The sequence below is a fragment of the Brassica rapa genome, chromosome A01 (genome assembly GCF_000309985.2).
Source record: "Brassica rapa cultivar Chiifu-401-42 chromosome A01, CAAS_Brap_v3.01, whole genome shotgun sequence".
Classification (NCBI taxonomy): domain Eukaryota; kingdom Viridiplantae; phylum Streptophyta; class Magnoliopsida; order Brassicales; family Brassicaceae; genus Brassica; species Brassica rapa.
The window spans coordinates 14,602,180-14,617,811 of NC_024795.2; the positions used below are offsets into that span (position 1 = coordinate 14,602,180).

Here is a 15,632-nt window from a genome sequence, read left to right on the forward strand (position 1 = left end):
TCCACTACTCCAGCTCAAGCACGCTTAACTCTGGAGTTCTTTCAGGATGTGCTCCGGAAAAGGTAAGTCAACTTTGGTGACATAGGTAGCCAAATCAATTCTCTTAAGCCTTTCTATATATCACAACTCGAGATGTTACAATTCACCCCCTCTCAAAGAACGTAACGTCCTCGTTGCGCCCTCCGACAGGTCTCAAGACGCCTCTCAGGTCGAAACTGAGATGGCTAACCAGCTCTGATACCACTTATAACGCCCCGACCCGCCCACGGCTAATGGGCCACCCACGCCCGCTCTCTCGGCCCGTGGGTCCCATCCCGTCTGACGGTCGGTCCGTTAATTTTCCAAAGGCTCGAAATCGTTGTTTACTGACGCTGCAATCACCACCCGACCTTTTCCCGTGCTTTGGCCTCACTCACACGCTATCGCGAATCACTTCCCGATAGGTCACCCATCCTTCCACTACTCCAGTTCAAGCACGCTTAACTCTGGAGTTCTTTCAGGATGTGCTCCGGAAAAGGTAAGTCAACTTTGGTGACATAGGTAGCCAAATCAATTCTCTTAAGCCTTTCTATATATCACAACTCGGGATGTTACAAGTATATTATAGTGGCTTTCTGTCGAGGTTTCTCTGCACTTATGGTCAGTGACCACGTTCAAATCTTTATGTGACTATAAGTTTTGAACATAAGCTTTTATAGAAAGAAATCCATATTCTAAATAAATATTAGATACAAATCAGTAAAAAGATCTGACTCGCAAATCAAAAAATCAGGTCAAGTTTAATAGGTTTAAACTAGATTTTCACCAGCACAACCGTGCGGGTATATATTTTAACATTTATATATATAAATCATAAGCGCTAGCACATTTATATATATAAATCATAAGCGCTAGCACAATTTCCATCCGCACAACCATGCGGGTATACCCGTTCTACCAACATATTATATTTTTAGCATAAATATTTTATATTTATGAAAATAAAACATGTTAACTTATCAATTTAAAATAATTTTATCATATTTTCTTCAATATAACATTTTTATTTTAAAATGATAGATATTATTATAAAATTAATAAAATAGGATATAATTTTATTTTTTTAGTAACATTTTATTACTAATTACAAAATTAGTTGAAAATATTTATATTCAATTTATGAAAATTAAGAACTAATTATAATATTTTTCAAGAGATTTGTTAGAATTTTACTTTTTTTTTAAAAAAAAATTAAAAGATATAAAAGATATTATGATTAAAGTAGTTAAAAATATTATGTATATTAGCATTAGTGATATACATTTAATATGAAATTTAAATGATGGTCCAAATAAAAATATCACTCATCAAAAAAATCATGATTTTTATTTTATTAGAAAACAAATTTGAAAAATTAAAATAAAAAATAAATATTTATTTCTAACAAAATCTTTAAAAATTATTAGTAAATGTATTTGTGAAATTAATTAATTTCATTTTATTTAAATTTTCGTTTATAAACAAAAACTATATTCAATTTTAATTTCTAATTATATTTTATGATAATTTAAATTAAAACTAACTAATTTTTGAAAGTAAATTTAAAAAGATTCTAAGAAGATTTTAAAAAGATTTTGTTAGAACATTTTAAATATATTCATTTGTATTTCAAATAAAATGATAAATATATTAAAAGATATAATAATGAACTTATGTAAAATATGATATTTTCTAGGAATGGTCCAAACTAAAAAAAATCACACATGAAAAGAAGTCATGACTTATGTTTTAATATATAAGATAATAATGTTTTAGAGTAAACTTTCCGAAAGTACCATAAATCAGAATCTTAATTGATTTAGATATTTTTCTCATCATATTATATCTGTCTTTCACAAAAATTTGATACATCATATTCATATTCATATTGCTTTGTTTTCTTTCTCGTGGAACCATCCATCTTTGGTATTTCTTCCTCTTTTCTTTTGTTGATATAGTATCTTTTGGTTTTGTTTTCATTACTTTCTATCCTATGAAAACTATATATTATTTATATGTTTACCGATTATATGAAAGGGCCCCAATTTTTTAAATTGCCTTAAGCCTCTAGATACCCTCGCACGTTACCGATTATATGAAAGGGCCCCAATTTTTTAAATTGCCTTAAGCCTCTAGATACCCTCGCACGGCACTGCATGACCAATTCCACAAACGAGAACAATTATTGATGTTAAACAGACAATAACGATAATGATCTTAAGAATATTTCAGGAGAAGACATTATAGGCCTGACCACTTCTAGCAACCTTAATGAAGACATCTTCAAGAGTTGTGTCCGCAAGTCCCCAAGCAAACACCTTGAAACTGCGCTTGGCCTTCTCCACCGCCTGAAACACTTGTGAGATCCGAACTTCTTCTTTTGGGATCTCAAATTTCTGTGTCCCAGCGATGTGATATAGCTTCCTGGCGTTTGGAGAAACATCTTGAACCAACATCTCTACATCTTTCGCATGTTCTGGTGTTGTTGTCATAGTTAACACATAAGATCCACCATACCTTCCCTTTAGCTCTTTTGGGTTTCCTATGCATTGTAACCTTCCATCTACAAATATCCCCAAACGGTCACATAGAAACTCTGCCTCTTTCATAGAATGAGTCGTGAGGATTATCGCAGAGTTTGTTTTTGCGCATTTGATGACTGTCCATAGGTTCATTCTTGAAGCTGGATCAAGTCATGTGCTCGGCTCATCCATGTAAACCACCTTTTACGTGAAAAAAGGAATAGTTACAGCTTGTAAACTTAAGACACGAACATGAGTAAACCAAATGCATACTTAGGACTCCCTATAAGTGAAATGGCTACACTCAGCCGTCTTTTCATACCTCCGCTGTATTTTCCAGCAGGGTTGTCAGAAACTCCTCCACGCAATAGGTTTACACTCTTAAGGGACTCTTCTACAGCCTAATATGGTGAATATCAATCGTTTAGGCTTTGATATTTTGGACTAAAACAGATTGATAACATACTTGGTCTAGATCAGAGCCTTTGAGATTCTTAAGTCTCCCATGGAAGAGCAGATGCTCCCTTCCTGACAGTGTTTTCCAGAGTAAGCTGGTTTACAGTAGGCATAAGGAAATCATAAAACAACAAGATGATTTTTTTCTGTATAGTGAACATAACAAAAAAAATTTTTTAAACAATTACTCGTGTTATGGACATACACCCATGCTGGTGTATACTCTGTCCATATCCATGCATATGTCAAAACCTTGTACAAACGCTGACCCTGATGTCGGTTTCACAAGCCCAGTCATCTGGCCACAAAAGTACAACAATACTAAACTCTCTTATTCTAGGCAGAGGCTAAGCTCAAAATATTTTCTGTCCATTTGGGTACTGACCATGTTGATGAATGAGGTCTTCCCGGCACCATTGGGCCCTAACATACCAAAGCATTCTCCCGAAGGAACAGCAAAAGACAACCCTTGAACCGCCATTTTTGGCGGGTTTCCATCCCTACCTGGATACTCCTTCTTCATTTTGTTGCATACAATTGTATGGCTTATGCTCTGCTCAAGCATCAGTTTCTCAACTTTTTCACTCTGATTGCAACAATGTTATAATCAGAAACAAGTAGAGAACAAAAGAACATGGAATGTGTTGTGACTTATACCTCCTGAATGACATCTAGCTTCTCCATTTCCACGGCAACTGTAGAGACCTGGTTTTCCAAACTAGGTCTTTGTGGGGAAATAAATTTCTCAAAAGGTTTTTTCAAGAAGAAAAAAAGGCATTTTCCTGATGAAGACATCTTATCGATCACTCTTATTTCTCTGTAACAAATCCTTCCCTCCGAAAGAACCTTGACCACAAGGTTATGGTGAAAAATCTGGAAACTTTTTCTGCAAGTCATAAAGAAATTCCCATGTTGCAGTATCTTTACTCTCATCCCTCCACTTCACAAGAATCATCGTAGCTGCTCTGTTTTGCCGCTTCACAAACTTCCTTCCCAAACAAGTCTTTGGAACCTTGATCACCGTGTCAGTCAAGATAGTTGGGAGCTGTGTTGTTGATGTCGCAGTGCCAATCACCCTTTTGAGCTGCAAAACGTGGAACACCGGATGAATTCTTGAGGAATTAGGTAACTCCAACTTATATGCCACGCTTCCCATTTTATCAAGGATCTTGTAAGGACCATAGAACTTAGGGGAAAGTTTCAGAGATTCACGCAAGACAACAGATTTTTGACGATAAGGTTGCAGCTTGACAATGACTAAATTTCCAATCTCGAAGCTCCTATCACTGCGGTGCTTGTCAGCTTCATGTTTCATGCGATGTTGTGCCCACAACAAATGAAACTTGAGGATTATAATCATCTTCTCACGATCCTCCAACACTTAGCAACCACTTGAACCATGGATTCTCCAGCCATATATGGAAGATGTACTAGTGGTGGTTGACCATAAACAGCTTCATAAGGAGTAGTTTGTGTAGCAGAGTGAAAGTTTGTATTGTACCAAAACTCGGCTAATGGCAACCATTTGCTCCAGAGATGCGGTTTGTCACTTGTCATACACCTCAAATATGTTTCCACACAACAATTGACCACCTCCGTTTGGCCATCACTCTGTGGGTGATAAGTCGTAGAAAGGTTAAGAGAACAACCCTGTAGTGTGAACAACTCTTGCCAAAACTCACTGAGAAATACAGCATCTCTGTCACTCACAATTGAACGAGGGAATCCATGTTGACAATAGACTGTATCCAAGAAGACTTGAGCCACAGAAGCAGCATTGTAAGGGTGTGATAACGCCATGAAGTGAGCTGCTTTGCTCAATCTATCAACGACGACAAAGATGACCGACTTCCCATAAGAAACCGGTAAACCATCGATGAAATCCATTGATATATCCACCCACACAGCCTCTGGAATAGGCAATGGTTGTAAGAGACCCGGTGATGCGGCATTACCATACTTTCACCTCTGACACACACCACAGCCTCTTAAGTAAGCCTGAATATCCCTAGCTAATCCCTTCCAATAGAACAAACTCTTAACTCGTTGGACCGTCACATCTCTTCCCGAATGTCCCCCTTGACTTGAACAATGTAACCACTCCAGTATTGAATTTCGTAACTCTCCATCATTTTGTACCACAATCTTATTCTTCCTCCTAAGGATTCCTTGAGACCAAGAAAAATGCTTCTTAGCTTTCGGATCCTTCTGTAACTGCTCGATTATCTCCAGCAACAACTGATCTTGCTCATAGCCACTCATAATCTTCTGGCGAAAATCACATTGTAAAACAGTCATAGCCATGTGTAATATCTCAGATCATTCTACTCGAGATAAAGTATCTGCGGCTACATTGTTTTTCCTTTGTTTGTACTGAATCTCATAGTCAAACTCTAACAGCTTAGGAAGCCATTGTTGTTGCACTAGAGTGTTTAATCGTTTCTCCAACAAGTACTTAATACTTCTTTGATCCGTCCTAATCATAAAGTGCTTTGTGAGAAGGTAGTTGCGCCACTTCTGAACCGCAAATACCACTGCCAGCAACTCCTTCTCATAGATTGATAAATGCAATTGTTTTCCTTTTAGTTGACGACTGATATAAGCCAAAGGGTGCCTTTCTTGCATCAGTACTGCACCAATACCGTTGCCACAAGCATCTATCTCAACTACAAAAGGCTTATCAAACTGAGGTAAAGCTAGAACAGGAGCATTACATAGCGTTTTCTTCAGTTCTTCAAATGCTACTTGTGCTTCCCCATTCCATTCATATCCATCTTTCTTCATTAGTGCAGTCAAGGGTCGAGCAATGATACCAAAATCCTTCATAAAGCGTCTGTAGTACCCCGCTAAACCCAAAAACCCTCTAAGAATTTTCACTGATTTCGGTTGAGGCCACTCCTCCACTGCCTTAACCTTGTGTGGATCAATAGAGACTCCGCTTGCCTGAATGAAATGGCCAAGGTATTCTACACGATCCGTAGCAAACTCACATTTACTCCTTTTAGCATACAACTTGTTAGCTCTCATCAGATTAAAAACTTCCTCCAAATGTAATTCATGTTCTTCCTTAGATGAGCTATAGATCAATATGTCATCGAAGAAGATCAGCACAAATTTTCTGAGGAACTCACTGAAAACATGATTCATTAAGCCTTGAAACGTTGCTGGTGGATTGGTTAAGCCAAAGGGCATTACCAAATACTCAAAATGACCACTGTGTGTTCTGAAAGCCGTTTTATGAATGTCACTCTTCTCCATTCTGACTTGATGATAGCCTGCTCTCAGATCAATCTTTGAGTACACACGTGAACCGCCGAGCTCGTCCATCAAATCTTCGATCAACTGTATAGGAAAACGGTCTCCAAGTGTTGTCTTTCTTCTTCACAAGAACAACAGGTGATGCATAAGGACTTGAACTAGCTTGTACTGTTCCCGCCTTCAATAACTCTTGCACCATTTTATCAATTTCATTCTTCTAATGAACCGCATATCTGTAAGGTCTTTGGTTCACCGGGTCAGATCCTCCTTCAATACTATCTTGTGATTGTGATTAGTTTTGAAAGGTGGTAAGGATGTAGGTTCTATGAATATGTCCCCATACTCATGTCTTAGTCTCTCAATACCTCCTTTCAAACTCTTCTGTCCTGCTTCACTACTCAATACCCTCAAGGACAACGGACTATCTTCAGTATTCTCATATGTATAAATCATATTCAACTGCATTGTAGAATCACCGCTCTTATCCTTCTTATTAAACTTCACTTCTCTCACTGACCCCGGTCGCAAACCATTTAGCACAACCTTCTGTTGCTCCCACTTAAACCTCATTTCCAACTTATCAAAGTTCCAAGTGATTGGACCAAGTCTCGCTAACCACTGCACACCAAGAACCACATCATGACCTCCCAAAGGTATCACCATAAAGTCAGATAGAAACTGATCACCCTGAAATTTCCACCTGAAATCATCAACTCTTCCACAAACTGTAATTTGATTCCCATCTGCGACAGAAACCTTGGTTCGCCCTGCCTCTTTAATTTTGCAACCAAGCATCTCTACCACCTTCTTATCAATGAAGTTGTATGTTGATCCCAAATCAATAAGCACATATGACGTCTTATTGCCATGAATTCCGCAAACCTTCATTGTGGTATAGTCAGTGATACCAGCAATTGCATTGATTGAAATCCTGGCTTGTTCTGTTTCTTCATAATGCTCCTCATTTTCAACGTACTCTAACGCTTCATGAAACTCATCATCTTATTCACACTCCATAGAAAACAATTGTGTTTTCTTATGCTTCATATAGTGATCAGGCGTGTACTTCTCATCACAGTAATAGCATAATCCTTTTGCTCTTCTCTCACTCATTTCCGCCTAAGATAGAAAAGGTTTCAACTTCCCATTAGCCTCCTTCAGTTTACTTCCTTCCTCCTTCAGTTGTGCAATCAACCCTCGTTGTGGATTGTGGTTTGATTGCGACCTCTGAGGCACCCAACTAGCTTTGCTCTCCTTCCTCGGATGTGCTTTCTCATATAATCGCCCCAGCACTAAGCATTGTCTAGTTGATTGTGGACTGAACATATGTACATGCATCTGTGTATCCAATCTTAGACCTGCCAGATATGCACTCAGCAAATATTCCTCAGACATTCGTAACCTTGATCTTATCAACTTAAACTTCGCATGCTATGCAGCAATTCCTTCAGTTTCTCTCAATTCTTTCAGTTCTGCCATCGGATCATCAAGAACTTCCTCAAATCTTTCTTTGAGTCTGTTCTTGTAAGCTCTCCAATTACACAATACCACCGCTTCTTCATCCTCTTGACGTAAAGCCTGATGCCAAGTTGATGCATCACCATCAAAATGCATAGATGCAATCCCCACTTTAGCCTCCTCCGGTGTATTAACAATAGCAAAGAACTCCTCCGCCTTACTAAACCACTCATTGATTTTACCACCATCAAACCTTGGAAAATCAATCTTCGTCAATCGCGTTCTTCCTGGATACGTATGTACCTGATTGTGACGATTGTAACAGTATGGTTCATTTCTCATCGCACCAACACACTGAACTTTGCCGCGATTCAGCTCACCACTCGCCGAAGCATTCGCCGTATTTTTTTTCGTCATTACTTTGAAAGCTTCGATCATCTCCCTCACGTCGCCATCATGACGCTCATTCTGCTCGATCTGAGAAGCGATCGCCTTTTCCAGTGCCTCAAATCGATTTGCCAACGTGCCTTCCATCTCCTTCGCCGCCAAACCGTCTGATAACGCCTGCAACCTCGTTCCCGCCATAGATTCCGATCACACCACGAGAAAAAAAATTTCGAGGATGCGACGGCTTCTGATACCACTTGATAGCGATAAAAGTATCTATCGATATAGAATCGATCTGACGTTCGTTACAAACACCAAATCGTAGCTTATTTGTAAAGAATCCCGAAAGAGAATGATCCTTTCCAATTATAAGCTCCAAATACGTATTACAGAGATAAGTCCAAATTAAGAGAATCATAATACAATTTTCATGAATGAATCTAACAAAATGAACTTTCGTTTTTGTTTATAGTTGAGTCAACGGAGATGAACTCAACAACTAATGAGCTGACACCTGGCCTCTTCTCCGTCCTTTTGTAACAACCCGTAACAAACCTCCTTCGCTTTTATTCTTCTGCCACGTGTCACTCTTATTTCTCTGTATCAGAGACACACTTAAAGAAACTGAAGAAAAAAATGTAGGAAGCAAGAGATAAAACAAAAAGGGAATCAATCATTTATCAATCGGTAATACAATGACAATAATGAATAATCAAAGATCCAGATAGAGACGCACCTAGTTCTTTGGTCATCACGCCACAATTCCAGAAACCTATTTTTCTGGTACAAATTAAAACGACGCAAACAGATGTTCAGGGGGAGAGGAGCTCCGAGAGACAAACTGATATTACAGCTATTATCCTTTCCTTTCCTGCAGGGGCTCTTACCCATGGTAACATGGATATTTACCATGGGTCCATAAATATTTTTTGTGTTGTTTTAAAGGTCTATTTCAATTTGTTTTTTTTATGTGAAACCAAATTGAAATAAACCTTTAAAACAACACAAAAAATATTTATGGACCGATGGCAAATGTCCATGTTGCCATGGATAAGAGCCCCTGCAGAAAAGTAAAGGATAATAACTGTAATATCAGTTCGTGTCTCGGAGCTCCTCTCCCCCTCAACATCTGTTTGCGTCGTTTTAATTTGTACCAGAAAAATAGGTTTGTTAATATTATTAAAAAAGATATATAATTAAATAAATTTAATTTATTTATTAAAAATAAAATAAGAAGAAATTTATACTTTCATCATTAGTTTTGATATATTTTTTTCTATTTATTTAAGGTCTTAGGTCATCTCCAATCATATTCTATTTTCTATTGCAAACATCATATTTGAGTAAAATATATTCCAACCCCACTCTATTTTCAACTCCAAAAGGAGTAATGGGTAGGGTTACTCCATTGAAACCTTTTTTTAGAGAATGATCTTTTAAATCTTGAATGTTTTTATTTCATACTTAAATATTTAAAAATAGTACAATAACATAAAATTATGATTTTCATAAGAGATTAATTAATAATTTTACATAATGATGCATAAACTAATAAAATATCAAAACTAAACATAAAAAATAAAAAATCATAAAATAAGTAATTTAATAATCCAGTAAATCATTTTTGGAACCGCTAAGATCAGTGAAGTATCGTCCAAACGATGAAAATGACCGATTTTAAAATTTTATTCTTCAATTTAGATAAATCAAAGATAAAGAAGCTCATTATTCATTATGAAATGCACCAATTTACCATTTGTGAAAAATATTCCAATGCTCACTATTGAACCAAAATATGATATCTTATATATATTATTGTAGTTTTTAATAATAAATGTTTAATTTAAATGAATTATTTTTTTATGGAAGTTCTGTAAATATAGATAGTTGGAGTTAATTGATAATTTTTATAAGTAGAAAGTATTAATAACAATTATTAATTAAATAAAAGTAGGATCATTGATGACATAAAAAAGTAGGATCAATCTAAAATATTCTTTTTAGTGTAAAAAATGGAGTAATACATTGCAGTAAAATCTAAATCCATTTTGGTGTTGTATCATTATAGTGCAAAAAAATGTAGTATTGCATTGAAGATGCTAGAACTCAAGTTATAAGAAATGCAGTGAAGAAAAAATATAGAGAATATTTATAAGACAATCTATATTTCGTGTTTCGCCCAAAATTATTATATTGGTTAAGACGGCACTGCTTTCGTGAGTTTACTCGTTGATGTTTCTAGCTTGGCCTTCTCGAGAATCACTCAGATTTGTGCAGAGAAAAAAAAAACAAAACAATGGAGGTGTGACCCGACGAAGACGAAAATATAGATAAAATTTTATTTATTCAATTTATTTTAATTCTAGCCAACTTAATTTATTTATATCATACTGAATTTACAATAGTTTATAATTTATATGTGGCCATTATAATAATTTTATCGTAGCTCTTAGTGTGTTCCAGAGCAATGAGTTGTGGCTTTTGGTTCATCTCCAATAGTTTTGGCATTGGACGCTTTCCCCCTCTCTTTTTTTCCATCCTTGGTGGTTTATCTTGCTAGGGTGTTTCGTTTCATTATGATGGTTCTGCTTTTTGTGTATACTCTGTACTCTTAGGTGGCATTTGATCTATCTTGGTTTGTTTCCAAAGAATCATTTTATTCATTTGGTTTATGTCTCCAGGGTTCTTTCCACTGGATTTAGTCTTCGGGATCAGCTTAACTCGCCAACTTTATCTCATCAGTTCTCTGACTTGGTTCATGTTCATTATAATCTTCTAGACGACAAAAAGAAAGATAAGAAATGGGAAACTCTATTTCTGTAAAATTACATAATACATTTATCATTGGGTTAGATACAAAACTGAAATTATTTATCCTACAAACCATTTGAAAATGTCCATCTAAAATCTAATCGATATATAGATATGTTGTTAAACCTAACAGTATATATTTCAATCTATAGAAGAAAAAATGAGAGAGGCAGAACATGAAATGTGAGGGAGGCATCTAAAGAAACAAAAAAGTACAATAAAACATGGTGTTCAAATAACAAATAGTAATACATAATGGGTTTAGAAGAAGAGCGTTGATAGAGAGAAACCTCTTCTAAGGTTTATAAAGAGTGTTCATGAGTGATATAATAGCACAAAATTCATTTTGTAAGAAGCTTTTCTCTATTACTCGTCGAAGGTGCTCAAGAAACCACCAAGGAAACCAGCTCCATTGCACTCTCCACACAAAACCTCCTTTTTACCTCTGCCCACAATTAATTAAAGAGGATATTAATATATGAGTTTGTTTATTGTGGAGAAGGAAGAAGACGAAGAAGAGCAAAACCTGCAAAGCCAACAGAGGCCACCAGCTTTAAACTGCCCATTAAAATGATCAATCAAATTCACACCACCCCCTTTGCATTGAGAACATGCCACAGCACCTATTACACAACACATTTTACACAAAATATTTGTTAAGTTTATCAAAGAATTCAGTTGTAGAAACTAAGATATGCACTTACCATTCCCTTCACATTTTTGACAAACTATGCTGTTCGTTTTAGTGGTCTGAGTACCGTCTGTGGCCTGTTGTTGATTCCAGAATATGATTTTTTTTCTTAGTTATGAAACGGTGAATGGAATAAGAACAGAGCTGGTAGAGAAGAACATAGTTTTAGAAAAACCTAACCTGAATTTCGAAGCTTTTGGATTTGGAAGTCTGAAACACTTCTCCTTTCTGAACCAACGACGACTTCTTATCACCTAATGGGAAGAAGTGAGTAGGCTTAGGGGTTTTGATGGGAGACGGGAAGCAAAAGGTAGGAGGAGAAGAGAAGAAGCATAGTGAATTCGCCATTTCTGTTTCAGTTTCTTCTTACCCACTCGATAGGGGAGATATTAGATAAGATGTCTCCTTTTTTTTGGTCCTTTGCAAAATATCAGTTTCCTTACCCACTTAAACCGATCCAGACCAGAATCAATTGTTATATCGGTTTCCTTTAAACCCAATTTCACATTTTACTGCCAAGTTCATTCCTCAATTTTCCTTTTCTTTACAATTCATTTTGTTTATTTATTTCATTTTGATTTCCTTTTTCAAAATGTAAAAGGAATAATTTTCTAAAATTCTTAATATAATTTACATCTGTTAAAAAATTCAAATTATCTTATCTATTAAAACATAAATATACAACCTTTTTATGTGTAATTTTTTACTTGAACCACACACTTACATTTTTCACTAAATTGTATTTTCATATTAACCAAATAATATCCAAACAATATATCTTGACTATTATCCAGACAATAAATGTGGAGTTGTGTTTGAGGTTGCACTTCTTCAGAATATACCCTTTTTTTTAGCAACCTTTAGAATATACCACTAAATCCCACTGATAGCCTATATTTAGTTTTTATGATATATATGTCCAGCCTAACATTAAATTTTCACTTAGGATTATCATTTACTTGGTTCACTGTTCAAAACAAAAAAATATATATATACAGAACTGTGCTAACGTTTATAACTGCCATAAATGATTGAAAAATTATTGAACCATATACCAGTGAAGTCTCGAATTGTTGGGACATCTCTTCTATGTGCTTGTTGAACCATATATCAGTGAAGTCTCGCATTGCTTCATCTCCTCTGCGTTATTTGTCCTTAGTTATTGTAATTGCATCTTCTATCTTCTGCAATATATCTCCAAGACTCTCAAGATTGAACTGATGTCGCATAACTGTGGCGTATGTGTCAGCTGAGATCTCCTCTCCCTGCTTGTTTGTATTAGACATATATAATGTCACCTTTTGTACTAGCCGGCCTCGGTTTGTACCGTCGTCGACCGATGTCTGTCTACTTATGTTGGTCGATATGTTGTTACTTCTGTCGAGCGATGCGGATGCCTTTGGTCAACGGGCAATGTAACTCTGAATCTCCATTAATTCCCCTTGAATAAATCCTATCTTGGAAGTCAAAGCACTAATACTAAGATCTATTGGGAAATATATGTCATCACATCTCCTATCAAGCCTCTCTTCTGTAGTTTCCAGAGCTCTGTAGATCTCTTGTCCCAACTGATCTATCTCTTCCCTGGTGTGAACGGGCAATGTAACTCTGAATCTCCATTAATTCCCCTTGAATAACTTCTATCTTGGAAGTCAAAGCACTAATGCTAAGATCTATTGGGAAATATATGTCATCACATCTCCTACCAAGCCTCTCTTCTGTAGTTTCCAGAGCTCTGTAGATCTCTTGTCCCAACTGATCTATCTCTCCCCTGGTGTGAAAATCTGGCTGAGACTTCATCGTATGTGAGTGTGGTGGGTTATCGTTGACCAATGCTGGTACACGGTTGTCGATCGATGCATGTAAGCGACTATCGATCGATACCTGTCTATGTATGTCGATCGATATAGAACGAGACACGTCGTTCGCACGCTGAATTCTGGCTATGCCTTGCCTCATCTCTTCCATGCAAGTAGTTAGCCAACTGATACAATCATTCAATGGATAGTAGACTCCATCAAACTTCATCTGGAAGTCTTATTTGTTCTTCTCTTGTTCTTTGCAGATTCCATAGAACATTTCATTGATCTCGTCCTTGGTGTACATCTCTGGTACTATCTTGGTTTGTGTGAATGAGCTAGCATGTTTTGGAAGGCATATGTAGCTGTTTTCATCTCTCGAAGCTCTTTCCATTAGCTTTCTGATCTCCTTCTTAGACACATTAATGATGTGTCCATCCATACCTTGCGCATCCGTGATCATCTCTGTAGACTCCATACTCATCTTTCTCTTCCCAGTAGAACTTTCTGGTTCCAAATGAGTCAAAAGCTCTTCTACCAAATTCTGGACGTTTGTCGATTTGATGGTGGGAGGTTGACATCGAACGGTTTCTTCTTGGCTCTGTCGATCGATTCTTGTATCTCTATGTCGATCGCCGCTCGCCTGTCTGCTTCTTGGCTCTGTCGATCGATTCTTATGAGGATCTACGCCTAACTACATCACATGAGTCGTCTTATAAAGATCCACGCCTGATTGGATTTACTTGCACCATGTTGAAGATCCCTTGTAAGTCTGCAGTAATGAATCGCTCTTTCCAAGACTTGAAATCTGGATTTTCTATATTCTGCAATAAATTGCATAGTCTGGAATTCAAACCCTATACTTGGGTGTAGAAACCTTTAAACCTTAACCATTAGGTTATAGCCAATTATTTTCGTTATTTTTCTCAAAGGACCACAACTTTTCTGATCCTATAAACAAACCATTACAAAACAAGTTATGGCTAAGGCCAAACCCACAAGGACACTAGAGGATGCTACATACCAAAACCCAAGGGTTCTTCACAAGTTGCCATTGTCTTTGTTTTCCCGCCTACTTCCTTGTGAGGCCCTCCTAAGACTCATTCGCTAACTCTCAGCCGCTCTCCAAGTAGCCGAGAAGGCCATGAGTCAGCAGCGTTAGCATACCTTGGGCATGGCTTACTAACATTTGAGCTATTATACATCACCGTTGGCGCTTGTGTCTGCAGGTGCCCTGTCAAGTCTGAAGTATCTTGTGTCTGGAGATCAGGATGCATTGGAAGGAGAATAACCGTGGCACCAGGAGGAGTTGCAGAAGATTGTTGAAAGCCGGCGCCTTGGAAAATGGGTAGTCCTGAAAACTGAGACGCAAGTTGGGGATACTGTTGATGATGGTACTCAGGCGTAGGGGACGTGTTCAAGTCAGGTTTTGACTGGTTCACTCTTGCTTCTATCTCGGAATGTAGTCTTGAGATCTCGGTCTCAAGTACTGATGTTTCATCCTTGAGTTCATTCCTCTCTGTTGTTAACTACATACACCCACAGTTTCCATCACAAAACAATTATTAAACCATTGAGACAAACATTGTTTCAAGGAAGAGGAGAACATGGTGTGTTTAAAGGAAAGTGGCGTACGTAGTTAGATTCAGAGAGGAGAGCAGTTTGCTCCTTTCTAAGGGACTCAATTTGACCAAACACGTCCTTCAAAAACTTAGTAGCTTCACACAGTATGGAGGCTTTCCCACTGTTCTGCTGATTCATTTCTGAGAAAAGAGAAAACGTTTCAGATTAGATATCACAATGGGTTAAAAAAAAAAAAAGAAGATATCACAATGGGTAACATCACCATACTAACACTTGTATATGCAAGATAACAGCCTCTCAACTCAAGCAATTTTTCATTCAAATCTATAGAGAAAAATGTGAAATATTTACCAAGTGTATCGGCTAACTCAATGAAAAGCTCATTCAAGTGCTCGCGTTTAAGCCTCTCCCTAACAGCCTTGTTTATCCTTTTGGGTACTTTGCCTTTTCTAGACCTGCCGAATATGTTATATGGAACATTTTTTTTTATAAAAGATAAGATAATAATCAATCAACAGATTATAATCAGTCATCCTAAAATTTTCCATTTTAGGATATCTAAAAATTTAAGATATATAATCAGTCATCCTATGTCTTCAATTTCTTTTATCTAAAAATTTAAGATATATAAAAGAAATATTATTATCA

The 15,632-nt window shown here is 36.8% G+C and overlaps 2 protein-coding genes across 3 annotated transcripts; both read right to left on the reverse strand.

The window, feature by feature from the left end:
- Positions 1–1,571: 1,571 nt before the first annotated feature.
- Positions 1,572–12,041, reverse strand: LOC103874035 (protein BUNDLE SHEATH DEFECTIVE 2, chloroplastic). 2 transcript variants are annotated; one of them, XM_009152439.2, is made up of 4 exons: positions 11,782–12,041; positions 11,615–11,678; positions 11,437–11,533; positions 11,088–11,355 (listed from the first exon to the last, which is right to left on the reverse strand). In XM_009152439.2, the coding sequence occupies exons 1-4, from the start codon at positions 11,947–11,949 to the stop codon at positions 11,277–11,279; spliced, it is 408 nt and encodes a 135-aa protein (XP_009150687.1). In that variant the 5' UTR covers positions 11,950–12,041; the 3' UTR covers positions 11,088–11,276. The 2 variants fall into 2 exon arrangements, with proteins under 2 accessions (XP_033148475.1, XP_009150687.1); XM_033292584.1 differs by having other exon boundaries at positions 1,572–11,533; positions 11,782–11,961.
- Positions 12,042–14,253: 2,212 nt separating this feature from the next.
- LOC103874479 (transcription factor bHLH47) lies at positions 14,254–15,544 on the reverse strand. The gene is made up of 3 exons (XM_018656234.2): positions 15,336–15,544; positions 15,036–15,163; positions 14,254–14,929 (listed from the first exon to the last, which is right to left on the reverse strand). The coding sequence occupies exons 2-3, from the start codon at positions 15,159–15,161 to the stop codon at positions 14,501–14,503; spliced, it is 555 nt and encodes a 184-aa protein (XP_018511750.2). The 5' UTR covers positions 15,162–15,163; positions 15,336–15,544; the 3' UTR covers positions 14,254–14,500.
- Between the last annotated feature and the right edge of the window lie 88 nt (positions 15,545–15,632).

Excerpts from the sequence above, each read along its gene's own strand:
- LOC103874035 (XM_033292584.1), bottom strand. The coding sequence starts at position 6,323 with ATGGACGAGCTCGGCGGTTCACGTGTGTACTCAAAGATTGATCTGAGA.
- LOC103874479 (XM_018656234.2), bottom strand. The coding sequence starts at position 15,161 with ATGAATCAGCAGAACAGTGGGAAAGCCTCCATACTGTGTGAAGCTACT. Across the intron at positions 14,930-15,035 it reads TCCTCTCTGAATCTAACTAC|TTAACAACAGAGAGGAATGA; the intron begins GTACGCCACTTT and ends GGGTGTATGTAG.